Consider the following 22,973-nt stretch of genomic DNA (forward strand, 5'->3'; position numbering starts at 1 on the left):
GGTTTTTTTGTGTGTGTGTTTTTGGTAACTTTTGATATTTTAGCAGATAATGATGAGGTAATACCTGGGAGATTCTTTTTTTTTTCTTTAATGTTTTATTATTTTTGAGAGAGACAGAGAGAGAGAGAGAGAGAGAGTGGTGTGTGTGTGTGTGTGTGTGAGCAGGGGAGGGGCAGAGAGAGATGGGGACAGAGGATCCAAAGCAGGCTCTGGACTGACAGCATTGAGCCAATGAGGGGCTTGAATTCACGAAATGCAACATCATGACCTGAGCCAAAGTCGGATGCTCAACCAATGGAGCCACCCAGGCACCCCCACCGAAGAGATCCTATGGCTCCTGAGTTAAGGGTTGTTGACCTTCAAAATAAAAGTTAAAAAATGGGCATATTCAGAGTATTGCAACTCAAGATACAGCAAAACCACAGGCGAGTCCCATAAACGAAGGGGAAGGAATGTTATTTTATGGTAAAGAAGGAGGAAGTGGGTGGGTTGTTCTGAAGGAGGGTCCACCGGAGAACAGCAGGGATTCAGGATGACGGAGGATGCTCATGGGCTGAGTTGCAGGGATGGTGGGTTTCTTGTAGGAGCCGCAGTGGCCACCTTTCCCTGCCGGGCCGGGCCGGGAACTGATGATTCCCTCCCATCGAGGATGTTTCTGTCGGGACCGTAACTGAAACTTCTTCACCTGCAGTAGTGGGCATAAATGCATATTAGCGAGGTTTCCTTGATTAGTTTTCAGAGGGTATATGCCTTCGGGGAGCATCTTCCTTTGTTTTTCCAGCTCTCTACAGGGTAAAAACAATCTATTACTGCTGAACATTTCTTTCTTGTATCGGACTTTGCTGGAATAAACCAGTAGTGGAAATATAAACCCCAAAGTCGTAAGAGAGTCTCTAATTCTGAGGAGAAACTTCTCTTTATATGTTTTTCTCCATGCAGACCCAATACTGACACACACACGATTTCTTGTGCAGAGTGGATCTGTTTTCCTAGTTCTATATTTCCCCCATGCTGCCTCCTTCTGGGGCCACGGAGACTCTTTCTGGAAGGTTCCCAGGGTGCCGCGCCCAGCCGTGTCCCTGGGTCAGCCCTGTCAGAGCAGGTGGGGAGGGGGAGAGGAGAGGAAGGTGAAGGAGGGAGGTGCTCTGTGCAGCCGCCACAGGGAGTCAACCCAGGGGCAGGAGAAGAAAGCCCTTGTCTTCTGCAGACGGGGAGTGTGACCCTCACGCCTCTTTGGCGGCTGCAGCTCAGCTGAGAAATGAAAAGCGGACCCTGCTCCCGTCTCCCTGGCGGAGGCTCACGTGTTGGTCGAAGGCACGTGGGCGAACCTGTGAGCCCAGGCACCTGTGCCAGTCGCTGGGCGAAGTCCGAGTTCATCCACAGGATCCCTGATGTGGGAGGAGCTGAGCCAGAGCAGCCATGGTGCCGCCCCCGTCAGAGGAGGGCCGTCCCTGGGACCACGTCCCCGCACCCCGTGCCCTGCCCAGGAGCCCTTCCCTGCTGGCGTCTCCCGCCCACTGCATCCTGTCTTCCCACCGACCCCGATCCTGCAAAGGCCGGGAGCCTCCGAGCGCTTCCCTTGGCGGGTGACACTCAGGCCCCACGGCAGTGCTGAAACCCTCCGAGACGGACAGAAGGAGAGAGCGTCGGCCACGAACAGTTACAAGGCTTGCGTTCAGAGACGAACACTAGTACTCGAGATTCCCCACCCCCCCCCCACCCGCCCCCAGGGCCGGACTTGCTCCAAAGGGAGCTGCGGGCTGGGCCGACTGGATCTGGTCCCCCCCACCTGTTCTCCGGCCCCTCGAGAGGCAGACCACGCGTTAACCAGCGGAAAACAGGTTTAATGCTGAGGTTGCCAGCACCTGCGGCGAGCCCGGGTCATCGGTGCCGCGCTCCCAAGGCACCGCCCGAGGCCCCTCACACAGAGGACAGAGTCAGGAAGGCGGCCAGCCAGGCCCCGCTGCTCCTCAAGCGGCTCGCTCGTCCGCCTTCTCTGAATTCCGGCTCGCGGATATTCGGCTCCTGCGTATTGCACAAGAACTCCGAACAGCAGTGCGCGTACAGGAAGGGCATGGGCTCGACGAGGACAAAGGACTTGAGTCCCGGAGCAAACGGAGCACTTACTGGACAATACCTGGAGCACTGCTTCGAAACATAGAAGAAACGCGGATAGATTCCTGACAGGAAGTGAAGAAGAGAAAGGCACCACGTGAGCTGAGAGCAGCGACACCAAAGCGCTTGGGGCCTGTGCCCGTCCCATCCCGACCTTCCGGTGCCCCCGCTCAGAGGCCACGGTTGAAGAGGCCCCTCGTCTACGGGGCGGTCGGGAGCCACCGCCCAGGACGGGGTCCGGCCTCTGTGTTCACGGCTGCTTCTGGGGGCGGGGGTGGCTTGCGTGCGGTGTGACCACGAGATGCGCCCCGCCCCGCCCCTCCCCGGCTGGCCTGTCCACGTGCACGGGGAGCCCGGGTCTGGGGCTCTCCGTCCGGGGACGTACAGGCTCCCAGGCCTCACCGCTCACCACCAGGTCGCTCTGGACTTTGTAACCACGGGACAGGCAGGGGAGCGAGGGGCTCTTGCCCATCCTGGCCACTGCCCGGGGCTCGGCGCCGGCCTCTCCTTGGGCCGGCGCTGTCACCGCGAGCCTGCTGTACACGGCCCGGCTCCGCCCCGGCCGCGGGGTCACGCTGCTGGCTTCGCCTCATCTGTGGTTCACGGTGACAATCGCTTTTCCCTACGCGGTGATGACGTTCACGCGGGGCTGGCGCGAGTCCCAAGCACCCCGTCGGCACCCCGCGTGTTTCCGGGAACGCGGACCCGCCGGAAGGGGCTGACCCTCTGCCTCCGAGCGCTGGGCGCTGCTGGGCCTCCGCACTCCCCTTCGGGGGCTTCATGCGGCCTGGAGCTCCCGGGTGACATACGGGAGACAGAGAGGTGGTCTCCACCCGTCCTAAAGCACACAACACTCCTTCCAGAACATAGCGTAAGCCCCGCCCCTCATCACGTACCCCTCTTGTAACAGCACTTCCCGGTGGGCGGTTGAAATGAAGGCTTTCGTCGTTCATTTAAAATGAATACACACAACCCCTACGCTTTTCTTCCCGCACCCCAATATTCCATCGCGTCCGGTCCTGGCGCCCCGCCCCCCGCCGGCACTGCTCTCACGCAAGCTGGCCTGTCACCTGCCTGTGTTCTGACGTCTCAGGACTTTCCTCCGTTTCTCTTGAACGAACGTGATCACATTACTTACTCTCTGTTGAGAAAACCCAGACAGACCCCAAGTGCTGAAAGGATTTACCGACTTTCCTGTGAACCCGGGATGGACGGAGATACTCACTCACGGCGACGGAAGTACAAAAGTGAAAATCCCTAGGACAGTTTGATGGATTTGTGCAACCGAAACTATTCTCTATCTCGCAGACGTGACACTTCAGGGTTGCAGCTGAAAGGGGAAGAAAACCAGAGTGAAATACTACCGCTCTCCAGGCCGATCGATCGGGTGAGCACCGCCCCTTCCCCCATCTCTCCCTCCTCCAGGGAGCACAAAACCACGGGTCCCAGTCCTTGTATTCTCCCCTGGGCTACCCTCACCCTACCTCTCAACACACGCACCCACACACACATACACACACGCACACACGGCCCCTCAAGTTCAATGGCTCAAGAGATTTGCAATCCGCCTTCCAGGGCCCTTCCCACTCACCTTCCCCACTCCACCCTCCCCCGCCCCAGGCCCTGCATCCCCTCCCCTGGGTGTGGCCCGCTGCCTGGTCCGCATTAGGGCAGGACTCGCTTCCCGGGGACAAGCGGGTCACCCTTCTGCGGCTGCTCCAGTTCTCTGACACAGCCCTGGATGGTCCTGTGAGGGCCGGGCCACGCGAGGCGCCCAGCCTGATGTCTCCCAGGAAGGCAGGGACACTGAGGGGACAGCGCGGTGCTGGGGAATAAGCCAGGATCCCGGCCACTCCTGCCGGCCCTCGGCAGGGGCGCCCCAAATCGAGAGGCTCCCCCATCGGGTGTCCAAATCCACAGGCTGCCCTCCTGACGCTCTCTCGCTCCCTGACCCCTGTGCCTGTCTCCGCCCTGGGGCCCCCGCGGGGTCCAGACACGGGTGGCCACCCCGTGTCTGCAGAGGCATTCTGGCCCGCTTCCTTCTCCCAGCCCAGGGGGTCGAGGGGCCCAGACTTACCTTGTTTTCCAGGCACGGTGACGTTTGTCTCCACCCGCGGCAGGTCCGTGACCAGGAGCGAAGCAAAGAGAATCCTCGTTTCCGTGGTGCCTGGCCCTGGACACGGGGAGTGAGGCCACGCGGTCAGCTCTGTGGCTCCACTTCAGACCTGGCCGCCTGGGAGGCCACCCCGTGGGCCCAGGGAAGGCAGGGCGCTCCCTTGAAGAGTGTGGACGGCTACTGGCCATTCCCTAGTCCTGTGACCCAGTTTGGGCCCAAGCATACACGCCCACCAGATCCCAGTTCTGGCACCGTCACCCTTTGCTCCCACCCCAGCCCCCCAGGACGGTCTCCTGAACCCACCCTGCGCGGGCCCCACCCCACCCTTGACAGCAAAACATGCCAGGGGTGGCCCTCTAGGCCTTCCCAGCAGATGAGAAGGAAGTGCAGCCATGGACGCTCACTCAGGGACTGGTGTGTTTGGCTTAAACGCCCTCCGAGACGCTCTCTGCACGACGATTATTAGGTATGTCGATCATTATACACGCAGCTGGTCGTGTCTTTCAGTGACGCGTACACGCTTCTTCTTAAGGTTTCTCTCGGTAGCCCCATGTTGTATGTTTGTTTGAGTTTTACCTTAATACTTACATCTCTCTCTTTTCTTTAACGTTTATTTCTCTTTGATGGAGAGAGAGCGAGACAGGGCACGAGCGGGGAAGAGCAGAGAGAGGGGGAGACGCAGATTCCGAAGCAGGCTCCAGGCTCCGGGCTGTCAGCACAGAGTCTGACGTGGGGCCCGAACTCTCAGACCTGAGATCACGACCCGAGCCGAAGTCGGATGCTTAACCCGCTGAGCCACCCAGGCGCCCCTATACTTACATCTCTTGAAACAACTCTCTTTCTCCTGTTTTGTCGTGTAATATGTGCTCCCCGGGGTGTCACTTTTCAACGGCACCCCACCCTTCCCACCATCACCCTGGGTCACAACGGACCGCTTCCGAAGCAGTGAGCCCGCGCTCCTGTCCTTCCCTTCGTGGCCCGGTTTCAGTTGCATCATTTCTGCCTCATCAGATCAGACAGAGGAAAGCAGAAGTAGTCAGTCCTACAGATAAAGAACCATCATTCCCCGAAGCAAACACCGGCCACACCGAAAATCAACAACACGTCTTGCGCCCGTCAGAGAACTGAGGTCACAGAACTGGCGCTCCCAAGTCTGGCGAGCCGGGTATGCCCCGCGAGGCAACCCTAAATAGACTCACCCGGAGCAGAAGCTGCGGGAACCGCGGGCCGGTGGGAGCACTTCACTGTGATTTTGACAGAGGGCTGGAGGCTGAGTGCCGGAGCAGGAAGAGCCGTCCCGGGGCTGGGGGGGGGGGGTCTCCCGAGCGCACAAGAGTCTCCATCCAGCCCCCAGCACTTCGTCTCCGAGCCCTTTCTTTCTTTGAGTGGGTGACAGCCGACAGTGCCTCACAACACGCCCTCCCTCCAAGGAGCAACGCGTGAGGAAGATTCGAGGCTAAAGCGGGAGACGAAAACAAGGACACTCAAGAGTGTACGACCTAAGGCGACGACAGCTACAGCAAACTGTGCACAGAGTCCAGGCCCCGGGGCCGTAACGTGAGTGCTCGCTCTCAGGGCCTGCTTCCCACGCTTCCTCTCAACCCACGATACACGACCAACCGGCAGCCGCACACACAAGGCATGCCCGGAGCCAAGACAAACCGTCCGCAGAGGAAAAGCCAGCACGAGGATGTGACACAGGTGACGGACGCGTCACCATCGTCAGAGAGGGGATGTGAAATGACTAGGACCAGGACACTAAGAGCGCCGGTGGAGAAGGCAGACCACACGTGAGAACAGATACGCAACGGGAGCTTAGGAAGGAAAACTCTGAGAGTCACATGGGAATGCTAGGAAGCAAAACCACGTTTTGTTTTTTTTTTAATTTTTTTTTTGTTTATTTATTTTTGAGACAGAGAGAGACAGAGCATGAACGGGGGAGGGTCAGAGAGAGGGAGACACAGAATCCAAAACAGGCTCCAGGCTCTGAGCTGTCAGCCTGACACACAGAGCCCAACGTGGGGCTCCAGCTCAAAAACCACGTCTTTTTTGATGAAAATGAGGAATGTGTCGGGTGGGTCACCACTGCTCTCGACACAGCCGCAGAGAGACTCCGCGAACTTGAAGACGGGTCGGTAGAAATCTCCTTGCCCGAAACGCCAAGACAAACACAACAAGAAAACGGAACAGGATGTCCAAGAACCGTGGGACGAGCTTCTTTTCGGTAACGCCCAGCTCCCCGAAAGACCAAAAGGAGGAGGAGGGATGGCACGGAAGCATCCCTGAAACCATACTGGCTAAGGGCTTTCCAGCGGTCCTGACAGACATCGCTGTGGAGACTCGGGCAGCTTGGAGAACAGGACGGGCACGACCCCCGAAACAAACAAATACACACACACAAAACCACCTCTACCGAGGCGTGTTCGAAGCACGGAAAATCACAGAGAAAGCTTTCCGGAACCCGGAGGAAGAAACAACGCACGTGATGTGCCAAGAAACAAGAAGAGGGCTTTCCGTGCACTTCACATCGAACCACCCAAGCGAAAGAGCGTAAAAACCATTTCAGGTGTCGGAAGACGACGTCTGCCAACCTCGAACCCGGTGGCTGGAGGAGCTCCCCTTCGAAGCACAGCAGACTGTAGTTTTGTAACGCCCATGACACCCGCCACACAGTGTGGTCTCTGTCGACTTCATCTCTCTTCCGGCGTTGAGTCCACGATAAAATACAGCAATACGTTTGGAGTGGAAATCCCATCACGTTTCAAACATCGCAGTAAATAAAAACTCAAACACATGCTAAAAAAAAAAAACCAACAAAAAACTGCGAGGAAGCTCTCTTGACACATTTATCTGCGATTTCTGTGCGTCCACACCTTTTCCGCCACATGCACTGAGCACAGAGACTCGGTGCACATCAGCAGAGCGCAAGGCAGCTCCCGGAGGGTCAGCGTCCAGCAGCCCCCGGCACAGGCCCCCCCCCCCTCCCCACCTGCACCTCCCCTCCGGGCTCCTCTCCCCACGGGCACCTCCCCTGCACCTCCCCTCCGGGCTCCTCTCCCCACGGGCACCTCCCCTGCACCTCCCCTCCTGACTCCTCTCCCCACCCGCACCTCCCCTGCACCTCCCCTTCTGACTCCTCTCCCCACCCGCACCTCCCCTGCACCTCCCCTTCTGACTCCTCTCCCCACCCGCACCTCCCCTGCACCTCCCCTCCTGACTCCTCTCCCCACCCGCACCTCCCCTGCACCTCCCCTCCTGGCTCCTCTACCCACCTAAGCCTCCTCTGCACCTCCCCTCCTGGCGCCTCTCCCCACCCACACCTCCCCTGCCTCTCCCCTCCAGGCTCCACTCCCCACCCACTCCTACCCTGCACCTCTCCTCCTGACTCCTCTCCCCACCCACACCTCCCCTGCATCTCCCCTCTTGGCTCCTCTCCCCACCCGCACCTCCCCTGCACCTCCCCTCCTGACTCCTCTACCCACCTAAGCCTCCTCTGCGCCTCTCCCCACCCACACCTCCCCTGCACCTCCCCTCCGGGCTCCTCTCCCCACCCGCTCCTCCCCTGCACCTCCCCTCCTGGCTCCTCTCCCCACCCGCACCTCCCCTGCACCTCCCCTCCTGGCTCCTCTCCCCACCCGCACCTCCCCTGCACCTCCCCTCCTGGCTCCTCTCCCCACCCGCACCTCCCCTGCACCTCCCCTCCTGGCTCCTCTCCCCACCCGCACCTCCCCTGCACCTCCCCTCCTGGCTCCTCTCCCCACCCGCACCTCCCCTGCACCTCCCCTCCTGACTCCTCTACCCACCTAAGCCTCCTCTGCACCTCCCCTCCTGGCGCCTCTCCCCACCCGCACCTCCCCTGCACCTCCCCTCCTGGCTCCTCTCCCCACCCGCACCTCCCCTGCACCTCCCCTCCTGGCTCCTCTCCCCACCCGCACTTCCCCTGCACCTCCCCTCCTGGCGCCTCTCCCCACCCGCACCTCCCCTGCCTCTCCCCTCCAGGCTCCTCTCCCCACGGGCACCTCCCTGCCCAGCAGGTCCCAGGCTCCCCCACCGGGCACTGCCAGCATCAGTCAGGACTTTCCACGCACCACTCAGGCCTCCTCTTGCAGGAAGTCATCTGGGGCTGCCTCCACCCGGAGCTCAGCGGAGTTGCCCTGGTCGAACCCCCTCCACCCCCCATCCCCCCACCCCCGCAGGACAATGCTTGTCCTGATGTACTCGCTGACCCCGACCTCAAGAGCAGCTTGGGAAAAGTGCTGGGACATTATCCACGCAGACGTTTCCTGCTCCTACAGGTGATGGGCAAACGTGCCCCTCCGCCACCCCCCCACCCCCGGCGGCCCCGAACGCAGACCCTGGCCCTCTCCTCCAGGATGGCCCCCCAGCAACCTGGCAGGGCCCGCTCCAGCCGGAGGGTCTGGCGGGGAGGCGGGGAGATTTCCGTCCCTGGAACTGGCGGGACCCAGCCAGGGACCTTTCCAGAGCACAGCGGCACCAGCAGGGAGGCCCGGAAGGACAGGCAGGAAAAGGTCGCCTTGCGCAGTAAGAAGCCTCTTCCAACCGGGACCCGCCCCCGTCGGTCCCCGCGGAAAAGACACGCGAGGGACAGCCACGCGAGGGACGAGTGACAAAACCAAGCCCGACGGGACCGGCCCCGGCGCCGGGAAGGAAGCGCACGCTCTGCAGGCGGAGGTCAGAGAAGGTTCCAGGAGGCTGAGGATCGCAGTCAAGGCCCCGCTTTTCCTTCTCGAAACTAAACACACGACATCAAACTGGGCCCCGCACAAAGGGCCTGGAAGAAGAAAGCGCAGAAACTGCGGGGAGAAGAGGTCCAGGCGGTGCGGGCCGGGCGGGGCGGGGCCTCCAGGGGCCCAGGGACCCCGGGCAGCGGCAGTGGCAGTGGCAGTGGCAGCGCCGGTTGTGCCTGTGGGACTGAGGGGCGCCGGCAGGACCCCGCCCCTCGCGCCCCCCGCCGTTGCAAGCACCCCGCACGCCAGCCCTGGGCCACGCCCCGCACCTCCTGGACCCTATATCGACGCCCTTCCCCTCACCCTTCACCCTACTGAGACTAGCCAGGCCTTCTGGAACCTTCCAGCCCCTCCCCCCCCCCAGGCGTCCAACCTTCTGCCAATTAACTTCCACGCTGCCCGCCTGTGAGGTGAGCCCCGAACCTTCTGGAACCTCTGGCGCCGCCGGACTCTCTGAGAGTGGGGCCTTCAGGGCTCGTGGAACCTTGTGGAACCCGAGTGTGCGCGTGCGCATGCGTGGGCGCGGGGCCTGCCGGGAGTCCCGCGCGCAGCGACGGAGACCCCTCCCTTGCGGACGCGCCCCGGCTGTGGGAAGCGCGGCTGCGGCCCGGAGAGTCTTCGCGCTCACCCTGCTGAGCCCGCCGGTTAGAGGCCTTGCCCGCCCAGGGTTCCAGAAGGTTCTCTGCGGTCGCCGTGGGGACGCGTGGGGACGGAGGGCGCAGGGAGCCTGCGGGGCGGCGTTCGAAAGGGCGGTGGGGGGCGGGGGGCACCGTGGGCGCCTGTCCCCGGCGCTCAGCGGGGGGCTGCTGGGCTGCCCGGGTCCTCGCGGGGTGGGGACACGGCGGGTGAGGCGGCAACGCCCACACGGGCGCCACCCCAAGCCCCAGTCCGGCGCTCCCCCAGACCGGCGTCCCCCCTCGGGCAGGTGCTCCCCCAGAGAGGTGCTACCTCAGGCAGGTGCTCCCCCAGAGAGGTGTCCCCCCCAGGCACGTGCTCCCCAGACAGGAGACCCCCGTCAGGCAGGTGCTCCCCCAGAGAGGTGTCCCCCCCCAGGTGGGTGCTCCCCAGACCGGCGTCCCCCCTCAGGCAGGTGCTCCCCCAGAGAGGTGTCCCCCCCCAGATGGGTGCTCCCCAGACCGGCGTCCCCCCTCAGGCAGGTGCTCCCCCAGAGAGGTGTTCCCCCCAGGCACGTGCTCCCCAGACAGGAGACCCCGTCAGGCAGGTGCTCCCCCAGAGAGGTGTCCCCCCCCCCCAGGCGGGTGCTCCCCAGACCGGCGTCCCCACTCAGACCGTTGGCTCCTCCCCCCTCGGGCGGCCACTCTCCCCTTATAAGCGGCCAACCCCCTCAGACAGGAAACACCCTCCCCTCCGGTAGGTGCTCCCACAGAAGGTGTCCCCTTCGGGCAGGTGCTCCCGCCCAGGTGTGGGGGGGGGGGCGGGAAGCAGTTTTCCCTCAGGATCCCGGGCTCGCAGACTTGGGGGTGCAGATGGGCCCCCACGGGAACACTGTGCGGAAGCGGGCACTGCCTGGGGGGATCCTGGGGCATGGGCCAGGGTCAGGGCTCAGGTGTGGGCCCCCCCCCCGGGCCCTCCCCCGCCCGCGCTCCAGGGCCACCCGATTCCGCGGGAGGGGTGGGGGGCAGTGGAACGTTCTGGCGCACACTGTGGCCACTGCGCAAGTCAGGCTGCCGGCCTCCAAGGGAGCCGGGTGGTCACCGCGTGCTGCCCCGCATTTGTCCATCGCCTGTAGGAGCGGGAAACGCCTGCGTGGACAGTGTCCCAGCACTTTTCCCCAGCTGCTCCTGAGGTCGGGGTCAGCGAGTACATCCGGACAAGCATTGTTGGGGGGGGGGCATGGGGACCTCGGCTGAGCTCCCAGTGGAGGCAGCCCCAGGTGACTTCCTGCAAGAGGAGGCCTGAGGGGTGTGTGGAAAGGCCTGCCTGCTGCCTGTAGAGCCCGGTGCAGCGGGCAGAGCCCTGCCTGCTGAGCAGCGAGGTGCAGGTGGGGAGAGGAGACAACAGGGGAGGTGCAGGGGAGGTGCGGGTGGGGGGAGGAGCCAAGAGGGGAGGTGCAGGGGAGGTGCAGGTGGGGAGAGGGACCCTGAGGGGAGGTGTAGGGGAGGTGTAGGTGAGGTGCAGGGGAGGTGCGGGTGGGGAGAAGAGCCAGGAGGGGAGGTGCAGGGGAGGTGTGGGTGGGGGGAGGAGCCAGGAGGGGAGGTGCAGGGGAGGTGTGGGTGGGGGGAGGAGCCAGGAAGGGAGGGGAGAGGAAGTGCGGGAGGGGAGAGGAGCTGGGAGGGGCTGGTGGACGATGGGGGACCCCAAAGCCTCTCTCCGGGATCCCCGCACCCTGCTCACGTGGGTCCTGCAGACATGCATCCTGTGAGGTGGCCTCTGTGACATGCAGGCTGCTGACGTGTGTCCCGGTCTCTTCACCTATAGGTTCAAGTTCCTGCAGGAGATGATGCTCCTCTGGGCCTTTCTCCTTGTCATCTGGTTGCCTCCGGTCACCCTGGCTAAAGCTTGTTAAGTATCAATTCCTCTCACTGTCTTCCCAGTGATGAGACTTTACTGTTATCCAGGGTCAGAGAAAGGGTCTGGGTGGGATTCCGTCACCTTAGGCAGCCGGGACCCCCGATGTCGGTGCAGTTGGTGGGCACAGGGTGGGTTTGGAAGGGTCCCCGAGCTAGGTGAGGGTCGGGAGGGTGTTTCTAGCTCGGCCCTCCCTCACCTGGGAAGGGCAGCGTTGGAGACTCCAGGGAAGTCTGGGAGGGCGCTGGCCTTTTCTGACTGCCAGGCTCTCTTGGGCACAGGGGCCGTCATCTGCGGGGCAGAGGGTCCCCTCAGCCGGCTCCCTGGCGGTGCTCGCCGGCGTCTGTCTCTGGGAACAGGAACAACTCCCGCATGGACCCGGTCTCTGCCCGGAAGCTACCCTGGCCAGAGTGGAGCCCGTCGAGGGCGGGGCAGTGGAGGCCTCCAGAAGTCCTTCAAGGCAGGGGGAGGGCACAGCCAGCGGGTAACGGTGGACGGTGCTCGTCGCACTGGAGCCAGATGCTGCTTACTGTTTCCTCAGGGACCTATAATCTGAAATGCTACGATTGTTGGACCATCAACAACTTCTTTTGTACAAGTATGACATTGTGTCCAACAGACCTCAGGCGCTGTATGACCATCTCTGTTCGTAAGTACCTGTTTGTCTTCCTTGGACGTTGTGAATTAGGCACCCCACCTGAGCACTTTCAGGGAGCTGTCTGATCTGCTCTGTCTTGGACCCAGCCCCGTGGCCCTTGGCCTGCTCTGTCCCCATCCTGAGAGCCCACCCCAGCCTCTAGGCTCAGCCCCAGGAGAGGCCGGCGTGCACCATCCTGGAGAGCCAGGCACCCCGCAAGGTGGGGCTGTCAGGGTCCACGTGCACCGTGGGGGGTTGCCAGACCCTAGGCCTCCGCTCCGTGTCAGTCCTTGGTGGCGGTGCTGGCGCCCCCGAGTCGCCCGGGCGGTCCCTCGTTGCCCATTTGATTCAGGCTGGTGGGGGGAGGGCTTCCAGCTAAGCAGGCCCGAAAAGCGGGCATCCTGCGGACTTCTCAGGACAAGGACTACTGCACACGGAGGGCAAGGCCAAGTGTGGGCTCAGGGCTAGCGTGACTTTTCAGGGTGCTCTTGGCTCTTACTCAGAGGCTTTTCTCAGAGGTGCCCTGAGAAAGGCGTCCCGCTCGCCAGGGCCCTAAGCTGAAGCACAGGGTCGGCCAGAGGCCAGTGACCATTCGATGAGCCTGGGAGGCTGCAGCCAGTGCAGGGCCTGGCAGGGAGGCAGTGGCCCCGTGTGGGGCCCTGCCGGGGGCCTGTCCTCTGGCCCCTGGCCTTCCCCAGTGTCTCTTTGCACCTTAACGTGCCATTCTGTGTTCCAAGCTCCCCGCAACACGGTCTTCTTTCGGCCTCCTCTCGGTGGTACCAGCTGGCCTACCCTGTGGGCATCTGGGCTTTGGAACTCAGGAAGGAGCTGGAATCTGTCCCGGGTTCCTGCAGCGGGCACCTGTTGTGTGCAGGTCTCGGCCTATCGATGTGCAACGATATGGCGGGACTGGCCCTCGTGGTTCTTGTGATGACTGAGGACGCCCTCGGCGCGGCCGTCAGGAGCTGGGAACCCACAGGGCTGTGGCTCACGAGTCCTGGAGCTTCCAAGGCACACGGCCAAGTCGTGGTGGGACGAGAGATGCACGGGCTGGGAGTGTGCCTTTTCTGGGCTCAAGGGGGGCATCTGGGGTTTCCCGGGCCCGTCTTCATTGGTGAGTTTACAACAGGAGGGCAGGACTCTAAAGCGCGAGAAGAAGAGAAACCAGCGACCCGTGGTCAGCTCTGGAGCCCCAGCAAGAGCCCTGGGACGAAGGAGCCTCGGGCGGTAGCGGTGCGGGGGTGCGGGCTCTGTATCTAGTCCAGCGGCTGGTGGTGTTTCCCCCAGAGAGCCGTCCTTGAGGTGGGTGCCTTGGCAGTCAAAGCTCCTCAGGCACTTGCACCACAGGAGGAACAGAAGCCGCCATCAGAGCTCCGCTGCTGCCCCTCTGGGAGGCCCCGGTGGGTGGCGGGTTGCCGCGCTGGGACGGCTGCTTCCGAAGGGGGCGTTGGGCTCTGTTTCCCAGCCTCTCTCCCCGTGTGGCTCTGGGCTATACTTGGCCCTGGGAGAGCCCGCGTGAGGTCTGCAGGGCTGAGGTGAAGCAGACGGTTGGTCTCGAAGGTCGTGATGGTTCTGCGGTGATGGACGCCAGGGGACCCCATCCAGCGTCTCCACACTTCATCCTGTTTCACGTCCATCCCATCAGCCCCGTTGCCCACGAGCAGTTCCTAAGAAGGTAGCAGTTGCGTGGCCGCTGGCCTGCACAGGCGACAGGTGTGTGGGTGAACACCTCAGACATCTTCACGAGAGTCTCCTGTGCGTGGGCCGAGACGGGGGTCGGGGGCAGAGAAGTATGGCGTCCATATTTTCCTGCCAACTGGGCTCGTCCCCCTGGCCCCGCCCCGCCTCAGCGTCAAACGGACCTGGTTTTGGACTGTCCCTCTGATCGCCAGCCAGCACCGATAAGCAGATAAGCCTCTAAGAGATGGTCGACATCTTTGGTCGTTAGGGAAATTAGAATTGAAAACACGATTAGGTATGTCTGATCAGAGCGACCGAAGTCAAAAACAGTGGCCACGCCAAAGGCTGGCTAGGACGGTAAAGAAACCAGATTTTCGTATGCGGCCAGTGACAGTTAAAAATGGGACCACAAATTATGGCCAACGCGGTCCGGTTTCTTAAAAGCACAACATGCAGCTACCGTCGATCCCCAAATTGCACTTCTGGGGGTTTTCCCGGAGGAGTTGAAACTTTGCCTGTGGGAAACCATGCATGGGTGTTTGTCGTGGAGTCATTTGTAGCACCTCGATCCCTGAAGCAACCCAGACATCCTGGAGCACCTGAACGGGAAAGACACCGTGGTGAGTCTGCCGTGGGCGTTACTCGGCAGTAAAGCAGGGCAGCTACTGCTCCGTTATCCTGAATGAGTGTCCTGGGAAACACGGGGAACGAGAAAGGGCCAGCTCCAGAGGTAACTGTCCATGTTTCCTCTTATAAAATGTTCTAGAAGTGACCAACTTCTAGAAGCAGACCCCGGAATCGTTTTGTGGGAGTCAATGGCCGGGCATTTGGGTGTCAAAGAGGTGGGTGTGTCTATATGAGGGATGACTGTGGTGTAAGCCTGGTGTTCACCGTTACCGCTTTGAGAGCCGGTGCCCTAGTTGCACTGCTGCATTGCTGTCTGGCCACGCAGTACCAGTGGAAGTGACTGAGTCCAGGTGCACGGGAGCTTTTGTATTTCCTGCAAAGGTTTTGAAGATACAATTATCGGAAGTAAGACACTGAACTTCAGAAACAATTTAAGATCTAATGGATAGTTAATGACATTAATGTTAAAATGGCTACAAGTAGGAGCCCATGACTTTCAAACAAACAAAATTAATATGTTTTGCTTCATAGAGGCACGCTTTGAAATGAGAACATAAAAACTCTGAGAATAAAATGCAGAACATGGTATATAATGTAAATACTGCCCCCAAGCTCTTAGGCACACACTGAGGCAAAGCTAAGGCGAACTCAAGGGCGTTGCTTGTGTGAAGAGCAGAACAGCACTGGATGGAGATGAAAGGGTGAGACAACCGGGAAGACACCAGCATCGAAGTGCACACACGCCCGATGATACAGTAGGAAGGGCCCCACCGAAAAATGGCCCCAGAGCTTAGGAAATGTAGGTAGGGGCACAGTCATTAACATACCTCTGCCAATGGCTGCCAGGTAGCTAGAGCAAGGACCCCAAATTTACCAGAGCCATACAGCTGGGGTAGACCAAGTCTTTCTCTAAAGGAGCAGAAGAAACTCCACTTAGCTTAGTAAGCCACCTAGACTTGTGGCAAGTGCCCTGCACTGCCTGTGAGGGGGTAGGAGAAGCCACGGAGTGTTGGTAAACAGAGTGATCGTTCCTATGTCCCAACAGATCTTTACCCATAGACACAGCTGGTGGACTGGGACTGCCCCGTGGGCTCTTGTTTGTCAACCTCTGCTACAGAAGGTCTGAAGGACACTGGTTACGAAGGAGGAATCCTCATGATGTGTGACAGCAGAGCCACCGTGACCCAATACACATTTTTTTACAAGGTCGCTAATGATATTTGCAATACTGAGTTCATGCCAGGACCCAATGCAAGCATCTACACGTGTCAAAGGAAGGCATTTCTGCAGAGTTCCTTCTCTGTTACGGTGGACTTAAACTAGAAATCGTGACTCCAAAGAGAACTGGGAAAACCTCCACTCCTTATAATCACACAGAGCAGTTCTGAATAACCAAAGACCCAAAGAGAAGCCACATGGAAGTTAGGAAAGAAGAAGGACTCCATGATTCTAAAGCTAGGACGTGGGGAAAATGAGTGGAGTGCAGCGAAAGCAGAGTCGAGAGTGCAAATAGACACTCTCGGCCTCTCGTAGAAGAGAGAACGCGTGCAAAGGCCCCAAGCTTCCACTCAAGAAGACAGAAGAATAGGAAATCCACCCAAAGAAATGAGGTAGGGAATGTCAGGAAGACAGCAGAAATCCTCGTAATGGGAAGACAAAAACCCAGAAAGAATCCCCACAAAGCCAACAGTTGGTTCTTTGGAGGGATTCGTAGTATGGGTAAAATGGGTAGGGGAGCTCAAAGGCAGAAACGTAAAATTCACACTTTCGTTATCAGAAATGCAAAGGGGGGCATCCATCAGAGGCCACTTTTTTCTTTCCCTTGTAAAGAAAACAAGAGGCCACTATGATAGCCTTCCTGTGACACATTGGAGAGTCGTGATGAAATGAATCACACCTTGAAAAACACAGTTGAATTGGCTCTGACCCACAATGAGATTGTAAAGCTGAAGTGCTCTGAATCCTTTCTGGAAAACCTAGAAATGGAAAACCTGGAGAACCTGGAAATCCTTTCTGGAAAACCAACTAGAGATAGCGTCTCTGGCAAAGTCCACTAGCTTCGTAGGAGAAATCACCCTACCTTACACAAACCCTTCCAGATAATAAAGGAGGAGGATTGCTCCCCAACACATTCATGATGACAGTCTGACTCCAACACAAAGCCTAGGAAGGACGTTGGAAGGATGGAAACCACAGACGAACCTCTCCTGTGACTAGAGCTGCAGCGGTACTAGCCAGATCCGAACCAATAGAATCCTACTGTGGAGAAGCTATACCACACCCAAAGGAATGTTGTATCCTGCATGGCATCCTGGAACAGGAAAAGAACATTAAGGGGAAAAGAATGAAATCTGAATAAAGTGTGGGAAAATGTGCGATAGGATGGCAAATGATGAGAGACAAGAGGGGCCTGGGTGTAGGTGTTTAGAACACACACACACACACACACACTGCAGTGTGGCTTACAATTGAAACCCACTAGTTCAGTTCACCATCTTAGCAAAGAAAATGGGAAACATCACAGCCACAGATGCTGAAAACTGATGAAATCCAGTATCCTTTCCAAATTAAACAAAAAAACTGAGGAAATGGAAGACGAGAGGACATTTTCTGTCCCAAGGAAAATACTGGAACACTTTTCCCTTGAGGTGAAAGTGGGGTCAGAGGCCTCTTGTCACGACCTCCACTTCCATGAAGCAGAATTATGGGTGGCACAGGAATTAATAGGTCACGGGAAGAAATGATACACACAGTGGCTGGGAAATAGGAAGCAAGCAGCTACTATTCACCAAAGATGATGAACTTTGGACATAAGCAGTGCCTTGGGCAATGGCCCGAAATACAAGGTCAGTACTCAAAAATCAAATTAAAAAAACCCATGGTGTATTTATACAACAACGGTGAACACGTGGAAAATGAAATGTGCAAAAACACACATAGCATTTGAAAACCACCACATACCTGGAAACAAACGCAAGCAGATTTCTGCAAGACTTCCATATCGAAGCTGTGAGCAGGTGAAATGGAAGGACTTAAACCAACGGGTGAGCCAGGCTTCTGGATGGAGCAACCCAGTAGAAGTAGGACAGCTGTTCTCCTCAAGTTCATCCTCAGATTCCATGAAATCCCAGTCAGAGGCTAGTGTGTGTGTGTTGGGGTGGGGGTGGGGGTGGGGGCAAGTTGATTCAAAATATTCAAATGTTTATGGAACTTTGGGGGCTAGGAATGTCCAAGGCAATCTCGTGGAAGAAGAGAGGAACAGAGAACCTGCACTCTTACACAATATTCTTTCGTCTCGTCAATGCACATGGTCTAGTGTTGGTGTTGGGATTGAAAAATAGACCGACAGTGGAGAAAAGAGGTCTCAGAAAAAGCCACGTGCTTTCTGACAACGTTGACCCAGAAGGTTGTGGGGAAAGACACTCATCGGCACTCACCAGTAGTGGGTGCAGGAAATCTTGTACACATGATTTACACAACAGAAGCACTTTCGGATGCTTTCTAGATCTCCATGTAAATAGTAAAAGAACAAAACGTGGGCTTTATTTTTTTGGAAGGGAAATGTAGAAGAATGTCTCCCTGGGATAATTAAGAATTTAAGACACCTGAACAATATAGTGCTGATCACAGATGAGGAAAAGCAGTAGTGGGATTACATAAAAATTCACAACTTCTGCCCCCGAGAGGATACTGAGAAGTGTAAAGATGCCCCAGATGAAGAGAAGGCCCTTTAAGACACTGTCTGCTCAAGGGCTTATATTCCGTATATGGAATGAACTTCTACGAATCACTACTTGAACAAGCAGACCATCCAATAGAAATTGGAGCCAAAGGCTTGAGGCTGTTTACCAAAAATGATATCCAAGTGGGTACTAAATATAAGAAAAGTCATCCAACGTGAACGTTTCTGGTGGAAATGAAACTCAGAACTATGGTATGGTAACACCAAAAGGAACGATTAAACATTCACAAACGGCTACCCGTGTGGTGGCAAGATGTTGAGGTGGACACGATCCTTTGGAGTATAAATAGGTTCACCCGCTCTGGAAACCTCTTCAGCAGCATCTGCCAAAGCCATATGTATGTATCTTAAGGACTCAGCATTTACCACCATGTCAAGAACTCACACACGCTCACCTCAAGACGAGGATGAGAATATTCACTGCAGCGCTCTTTGGGGGAGGTGACAGGCAGAAACAATGCTAACGCCCATCAGCAGTCAACCATGGAATGTTCATCAGTGGAAAAGTGTACAATGGGGAGAGTAAACCATACACAGCACTGGGCCACATCAGGGATAGCTTTCCAAACACAAAGCAGAGAAAAGAAGCCAGACCCCAAAACAGACAGTACAGGAGTTCATATTCACAAAGTGCAAAAACAGACAAAACTAACACATAGGCTTGGAAATCCAGACATTTCTTACCTTTAGCCTTGGCTGCTTTTAGTGCCTGATGGAGGAACAGAGGCGGGAATTCGGTAGTTTTTATCCAGTTCTGTTTCTGGAGCTCGTGCCGGTTCCATGGTTATGAGCACTTCCTGAAATCAAGTCAGCTGTCGGCTGGCTTATGAGTGTGCACTCTTGCGTAGAACGTTGGACTTCCAGAAACCCTTCATGTGGCAAATAGAGACAAGCAAGTGACGGGAGCTTAGCTGGGAGTTCCTTCCTTTGACCTCAGAGCCATGAGTGGAAACGTCAACGGTGGCAAGTTCCAGGGAGAAAGTATCGGGTAAACACTGGGGTCACAAGGGAGCAGAAGTGGTGAGTGAGCGCCGAAGAATTTAACTCAGGGACTCTCGAAGGAGGCCTCAGATGGCGCCTTGCTCACATGGCCAAGATACACATGCTTGTGCATCTTAAGGACTCAGCCTTGGTGGTTGGCCAAGGCTGTTGGGTGAGCCTACCAGTGAAGGTAATCACAGTAGTTGTGGGACCCTGCTTGCGGTGGAGCACCCTGTCCGTGCTGGGGCGCAGGTTGGCATTAAGGGTGCGTCGAGGTTTATATGTTGGGCCAGGAGCTGGGAACACCTGGCCGAGGGTCCCAGGCGGGAGCTCGTCCTAGAGGGGCCACACTGAGTCTCAGAAAATCAGGTGAGGGCCACATGGACTCCACTTCAGGGTCTGTGTGATCCTGTGAGACATGAGCGAAACATTTCTTTGGCCTCTGTTCTCTTTCTAGAGCCCTGAGATTCTTAGGACAAATAATGAACAGGACATTTCATCTGTGCAGCCATGTGCCAAGGCACCTTGATACTATTTAGAGACAGCCAGAGGCAGAGATGAGATGGCCATGTAGACAGAAAACCATCTCCAGGAGAAGTTGTCCATGGAGGAAACAGACCCTCTGGTGGCCTTTCTTGGGCATTCTTTATCTGTGAAAATTCTAGAGAACGTAGTCACATCTGGGGATGTAGAACACTAGTTACTGGGTGAACTGTGCTTTGTTGTTTGCGAGCAGAAAACCTGAAATCAATGATTTTCATCTCTACTTTTTAAGGTTTGAACAGTCGGGAGATACTTGTTTACAAGAACTGTACGAGCAACTGCACGTTTGTGTATCCAAGCAAAGTGCCTGATGAAGCCCCAAGAGTCTTAAGAACTAACAGCTTCTATTTTGTCCGTTGTTGTGGTGCAATGACTTGCAATGAAGGAGGGCCCACTAATATGGAGAGGGAGATCACACAGGACCAGACTATTGAGGATGAGTTAGAAGGAACTGTATGCTTGGGGGAGTCAACACTTTCCCTGAGCATTGCCTCCATCCTGGTCAGCCATACACTGACATGAGAAGCCCTCTGGGAGGGTCTGATCTCTTCCCTCATTCCTCAGAGCAAGTTCACTCTCCTTTCGTCCCTTGTGAGCCAAGGATACTGACGCACAGGGCTCCAGCTGGACCAGTTACCCTTTCCCGGCTTATTTCAAGAGAGAAATAAAGAACATTATTGCTTGGGTACTGCTTACCTAGAGATTTGTTTGTGGTTTTAGCATTTGATCTGTTTCCTCCTCTTTAGACATCATCTTGCAAATAGACCAAAACATCTTGTTGCTTTAGCATGCAGAGATGGAGTATTTTTTTAAGTTTATTTTTCAGAGAGAGAGAAACAGAACGTGCACGGGAACATGAGCAGGAGAGGGGAAGAGAGAGAGGAGACAGAGCCCCATGCTGGGCTCAAACTCAGGAACCATGAGATCACGACCTGAGCCTAAGTCAGACGGGCAACCGCTCAACCAACTGAGCCACTCAGGTACCCCAAGAGACTAAGTATTTTAAATAAGGCAAAACAGTTACAGGGGAGAGTGTATGAGTTCGCTCAAAGAGAGGTCCCAGCTATGCTCGGACCACAGGCACCCGAGGCCACCTGAGACTCTGTGCTTTAGTTCTAAGGCGGGGATGACGGAAGCCGAGAGGGAGCTGGGCAAGAGGTGGCATGTGGATATCACGGCCTGACGTTAGAGACTGTGCCCGGTGCCCGGTGTGGGCCAATCAGACAAGTTGTGCACGAGCCGCAGTCCTCCCTCAAAGTTGGGCCTATCCTCCCACCAGGGCTAGAAGGTCTCCCAGGTGCTGACATTTGAGCAGGGGGAGAGGCTGGGAGTCTGCCGGTGACCACCTTGAAATGGCATGGAGACTTCTGTGCTGAGGTTGTCATTCTTGCACGTGTGGTGGTTTCAGAAAAGAGGTGTGAGGGGAATAGAAAAGTGTCCCCTTCTTAACCCTCGTCCTTACTTCTCCTTTAAATCAAACCAGAGCTTCAATTAGACAAAACTACCATAACATAAAATCCAAGATTCCAGTGTTTTTACTAGATTCACAATATTGAGGTGTCACTACTATTTAATTACAGAACATTTTATACCCAAAAGAGAAACGGGCTTCCGCCAACAGCCAGGAAGCATAGGACCTTTCTTGCAAAGTAGGCAGTTATTTCTGCAGGAAAGTGAAAAAACATTTGCAAAGAAAGTGAGACTTCAGGTCAGCAGCGGTGAGGCGGTGCCACACGCACGGTCAGCCCGGTCCTCCCCCGGGGCAGCCACGAGAGCGTCCGACGCCAACCCTCCACTTCTGTGCCCCAGCGAGGGTGTGCAAACTCTGGCAAAATCATGAGGCTGATGCTCTGAAAGTCTCTCCCCTCCCAGCAACTATAAATAATCACAAACTCGTACAAGAAAACTTGCGTGTCTGGGCTGGCCAAAAAAAAAGAGAGGGCCCCCTCTAATTCCCTAAATGAGAAGAATCACAGACTAGGGAGCAGCCCGCACAGCAGCCCCGGGGACGGGCTTGGGTCCGGTTCTGTGAGGGAAAGGATGGGAGGCAGAGGCCCAGGCAGGATCAGAAGATGGGACCAGAAGCCCACGGGAAGGCAGGACTGCGGAGGACGGACGACGTGGTGCAGAAACTCTGTCCAGCAGCATCGGGAGAAGAGAAGGAAGCTGAGCTCCACGAGGCTGGGGCTGAGGAGGACGACGTTCCCGCCTGAGAACGCGGATCCTTCTCGCACCAGTGGAGCCTTCGGGGGCCCTCCCAGGCTGAGTAATTCACACAAACGTGGCCCTGGGCAAGGGACCGTGCTCGGGTAACAGGAAGAGGCCACCTAAAGGCTCAGGTGGAGCACAGCCTGGGCCCAGGCCCCACCTGCCGGGAGACCAGATGTCCCGGGACTGGACGTCAGGTTTTTGTTATTTTATTTCATTTTATTTCATTTGAATTTTACTTTATTTTTGAGGATTTTGCTAACGTTTATTTTTGAGAGAGAGAAAGAGAGAGAGGGAGGGAGGCAGACAGAGAGGGAGACAGAGAATCCAAAGCAGGCTGCACGCTGTCAGTGCAAAGCCCCGTGTGGGGCTCGAACCCACAAACCATGAGATCATGACCTGGGCTGAAGTCGGATGTACAACCGACTGAGCCACCCAGCCGCCCTCGGAGGTCACGGATTTTAAAGGCAAGGCTATTTGTGTATGGAAAGAATGACAAGGCATAAGATGATGATTCTTAAGCACGGTGTCCCCAGGTAAGAGGAAGGATTTTTAGAAAGACCCGACGGACACCCACAGCCAAACCTCAGGAGATGGCACGCAGGTTACACGAAAAGGGACCCCCACGAAGCACTCCTACAGCACGGCTGGAGGAGCACAGAGAAGCAGGAAACGACCCGGAGACGCTTTCACTGCAGGATGTTTGCAAGACGTGTGACGCCACTCTCGATCCAAGGTCCTTCGAGGCGGAGGAGGCACCAAGGCCTCGAGAGGAGGGCCGGCGGCGGGGGTTCCGCTGGCATCTCTGCCAGGGACGAGCTGCGAGGCCGTGCGGCTGCACGAATTCTCTGAGCCTCAGCTTTGCCGCGGGCGACGCGGGGACAGTCCCGGTGCTCACCTGCCGGGGCTGCCATGAAGATCAGGAGAGCCTGTGCCCCGCTGCACAGAGGGACTCACACACACTGCCTCCAGGGGAGCAGTTTGGATTCCGGGCCTGCCCGCCAGCAGCCAGCAGGTGTCCCCACAGGGCAGGGCCTCAGGGAAGGA

The 22,973-nt window shown here is 57.2% G+C and overlaps 2 protein-coding genes across 5 annotated transcripts; one reads left to right on the forward strand and one right to left on the reverse strand.

Annotated features, from left to right (window-relative positions):
- Positions 1 to 245: 245 nt before the first annotated feature.
- Positions 246 to 9,654, reverse strand: LOC102957831 (lymphocyte antigen 6 family member K). Of its 4 annotated transcripts, none has more exons than XM_042973024.1 (5): positions 9,403 to 9,654; positions 4,193 to 4,288; positions 3,341 to 3,445; positions 2,128 to 2,180; positions 246 to 685 (listed from the first exon to the last, which is right to left on the reverse strand). In XM_042973024.1, exons 1-5 carry the CDS (start codon positions 9,491 to 9,493, stop codon positions 461 to 463), a joined length of 570 nt encoding a protein of 189 aa, XP_042828958.1. In that variant the 5' UTR covers positions 9,494 to 9,654; the 3' UTR covers positions 246 to 460. The 4 variants fall into 4 exon arrangements, 2 of the variants coding, with proteins under 2 accessions (XP_042828958.1, XP_042828959.1); XR_006212894.1 differs by lacking the exon at positions 246 to 685 and adding an exon at positions 2,525 to 3,256 and having other exon boundaries at positions 1,824 to 2,180; positions 9,353 to 9,654; XR_006212893.1 differs by lacking the exon at positions 246 to 685 and having other exon boundaries at positions 1,824 to 2,180; positions 9,353 to 9,654.
- A 147-nt stretch (positions 9,655 to 9,801) lies between these two features.
- LOC122234918 (glycosyl-phosphatidylinositol-anchored molecule-like protein) lies at positions 9,802 to 20,413 on the forward strand. Its single transcript, XM_042973029.1, has 6 exons — positions 9,802 to 9,824; positions 10,329 to 10,350; positions 10,730 to 10,786; positions 11,419 to 11,501; positions 12,050 to 12,157; positions 19,951 to 20,413. The coding sequence occupies exons 4-6, from the start codon at positions 11,438 to 11,440 to the stop codon at positions 20,238 to 20,240; spliced, it is 462 nt and encodes a 153-aa protein (XP_042828963.1). The 5' UTR covers positions 9,802 to 9,824; positions 10,329 to 10,350; positions 10,730 to 10,786; positions 11,419 to 11,437; the 3' UTR covers positions 20,241 to 20,413.
- The last annotated feature ends 2,560 nt before the right edge of the window (positions 20,414 to 22,973 follow it).

Source organism: Panthera tigris, chromosome F2, assembly GCF_018350195.1.
Source record: "Panthera tigris isolate Pti1 chromosome F2, P.tigris_Pti1_mat1.1, whole genome shotgun sequence".
In the NCBI taxonomy this organism is placed as follows: domain Eukaryota; kingdom Metazoa; phylum Chordata; class Mammalia; order Carnivora; family Felidae; genus Panthera; species Panthera tigris.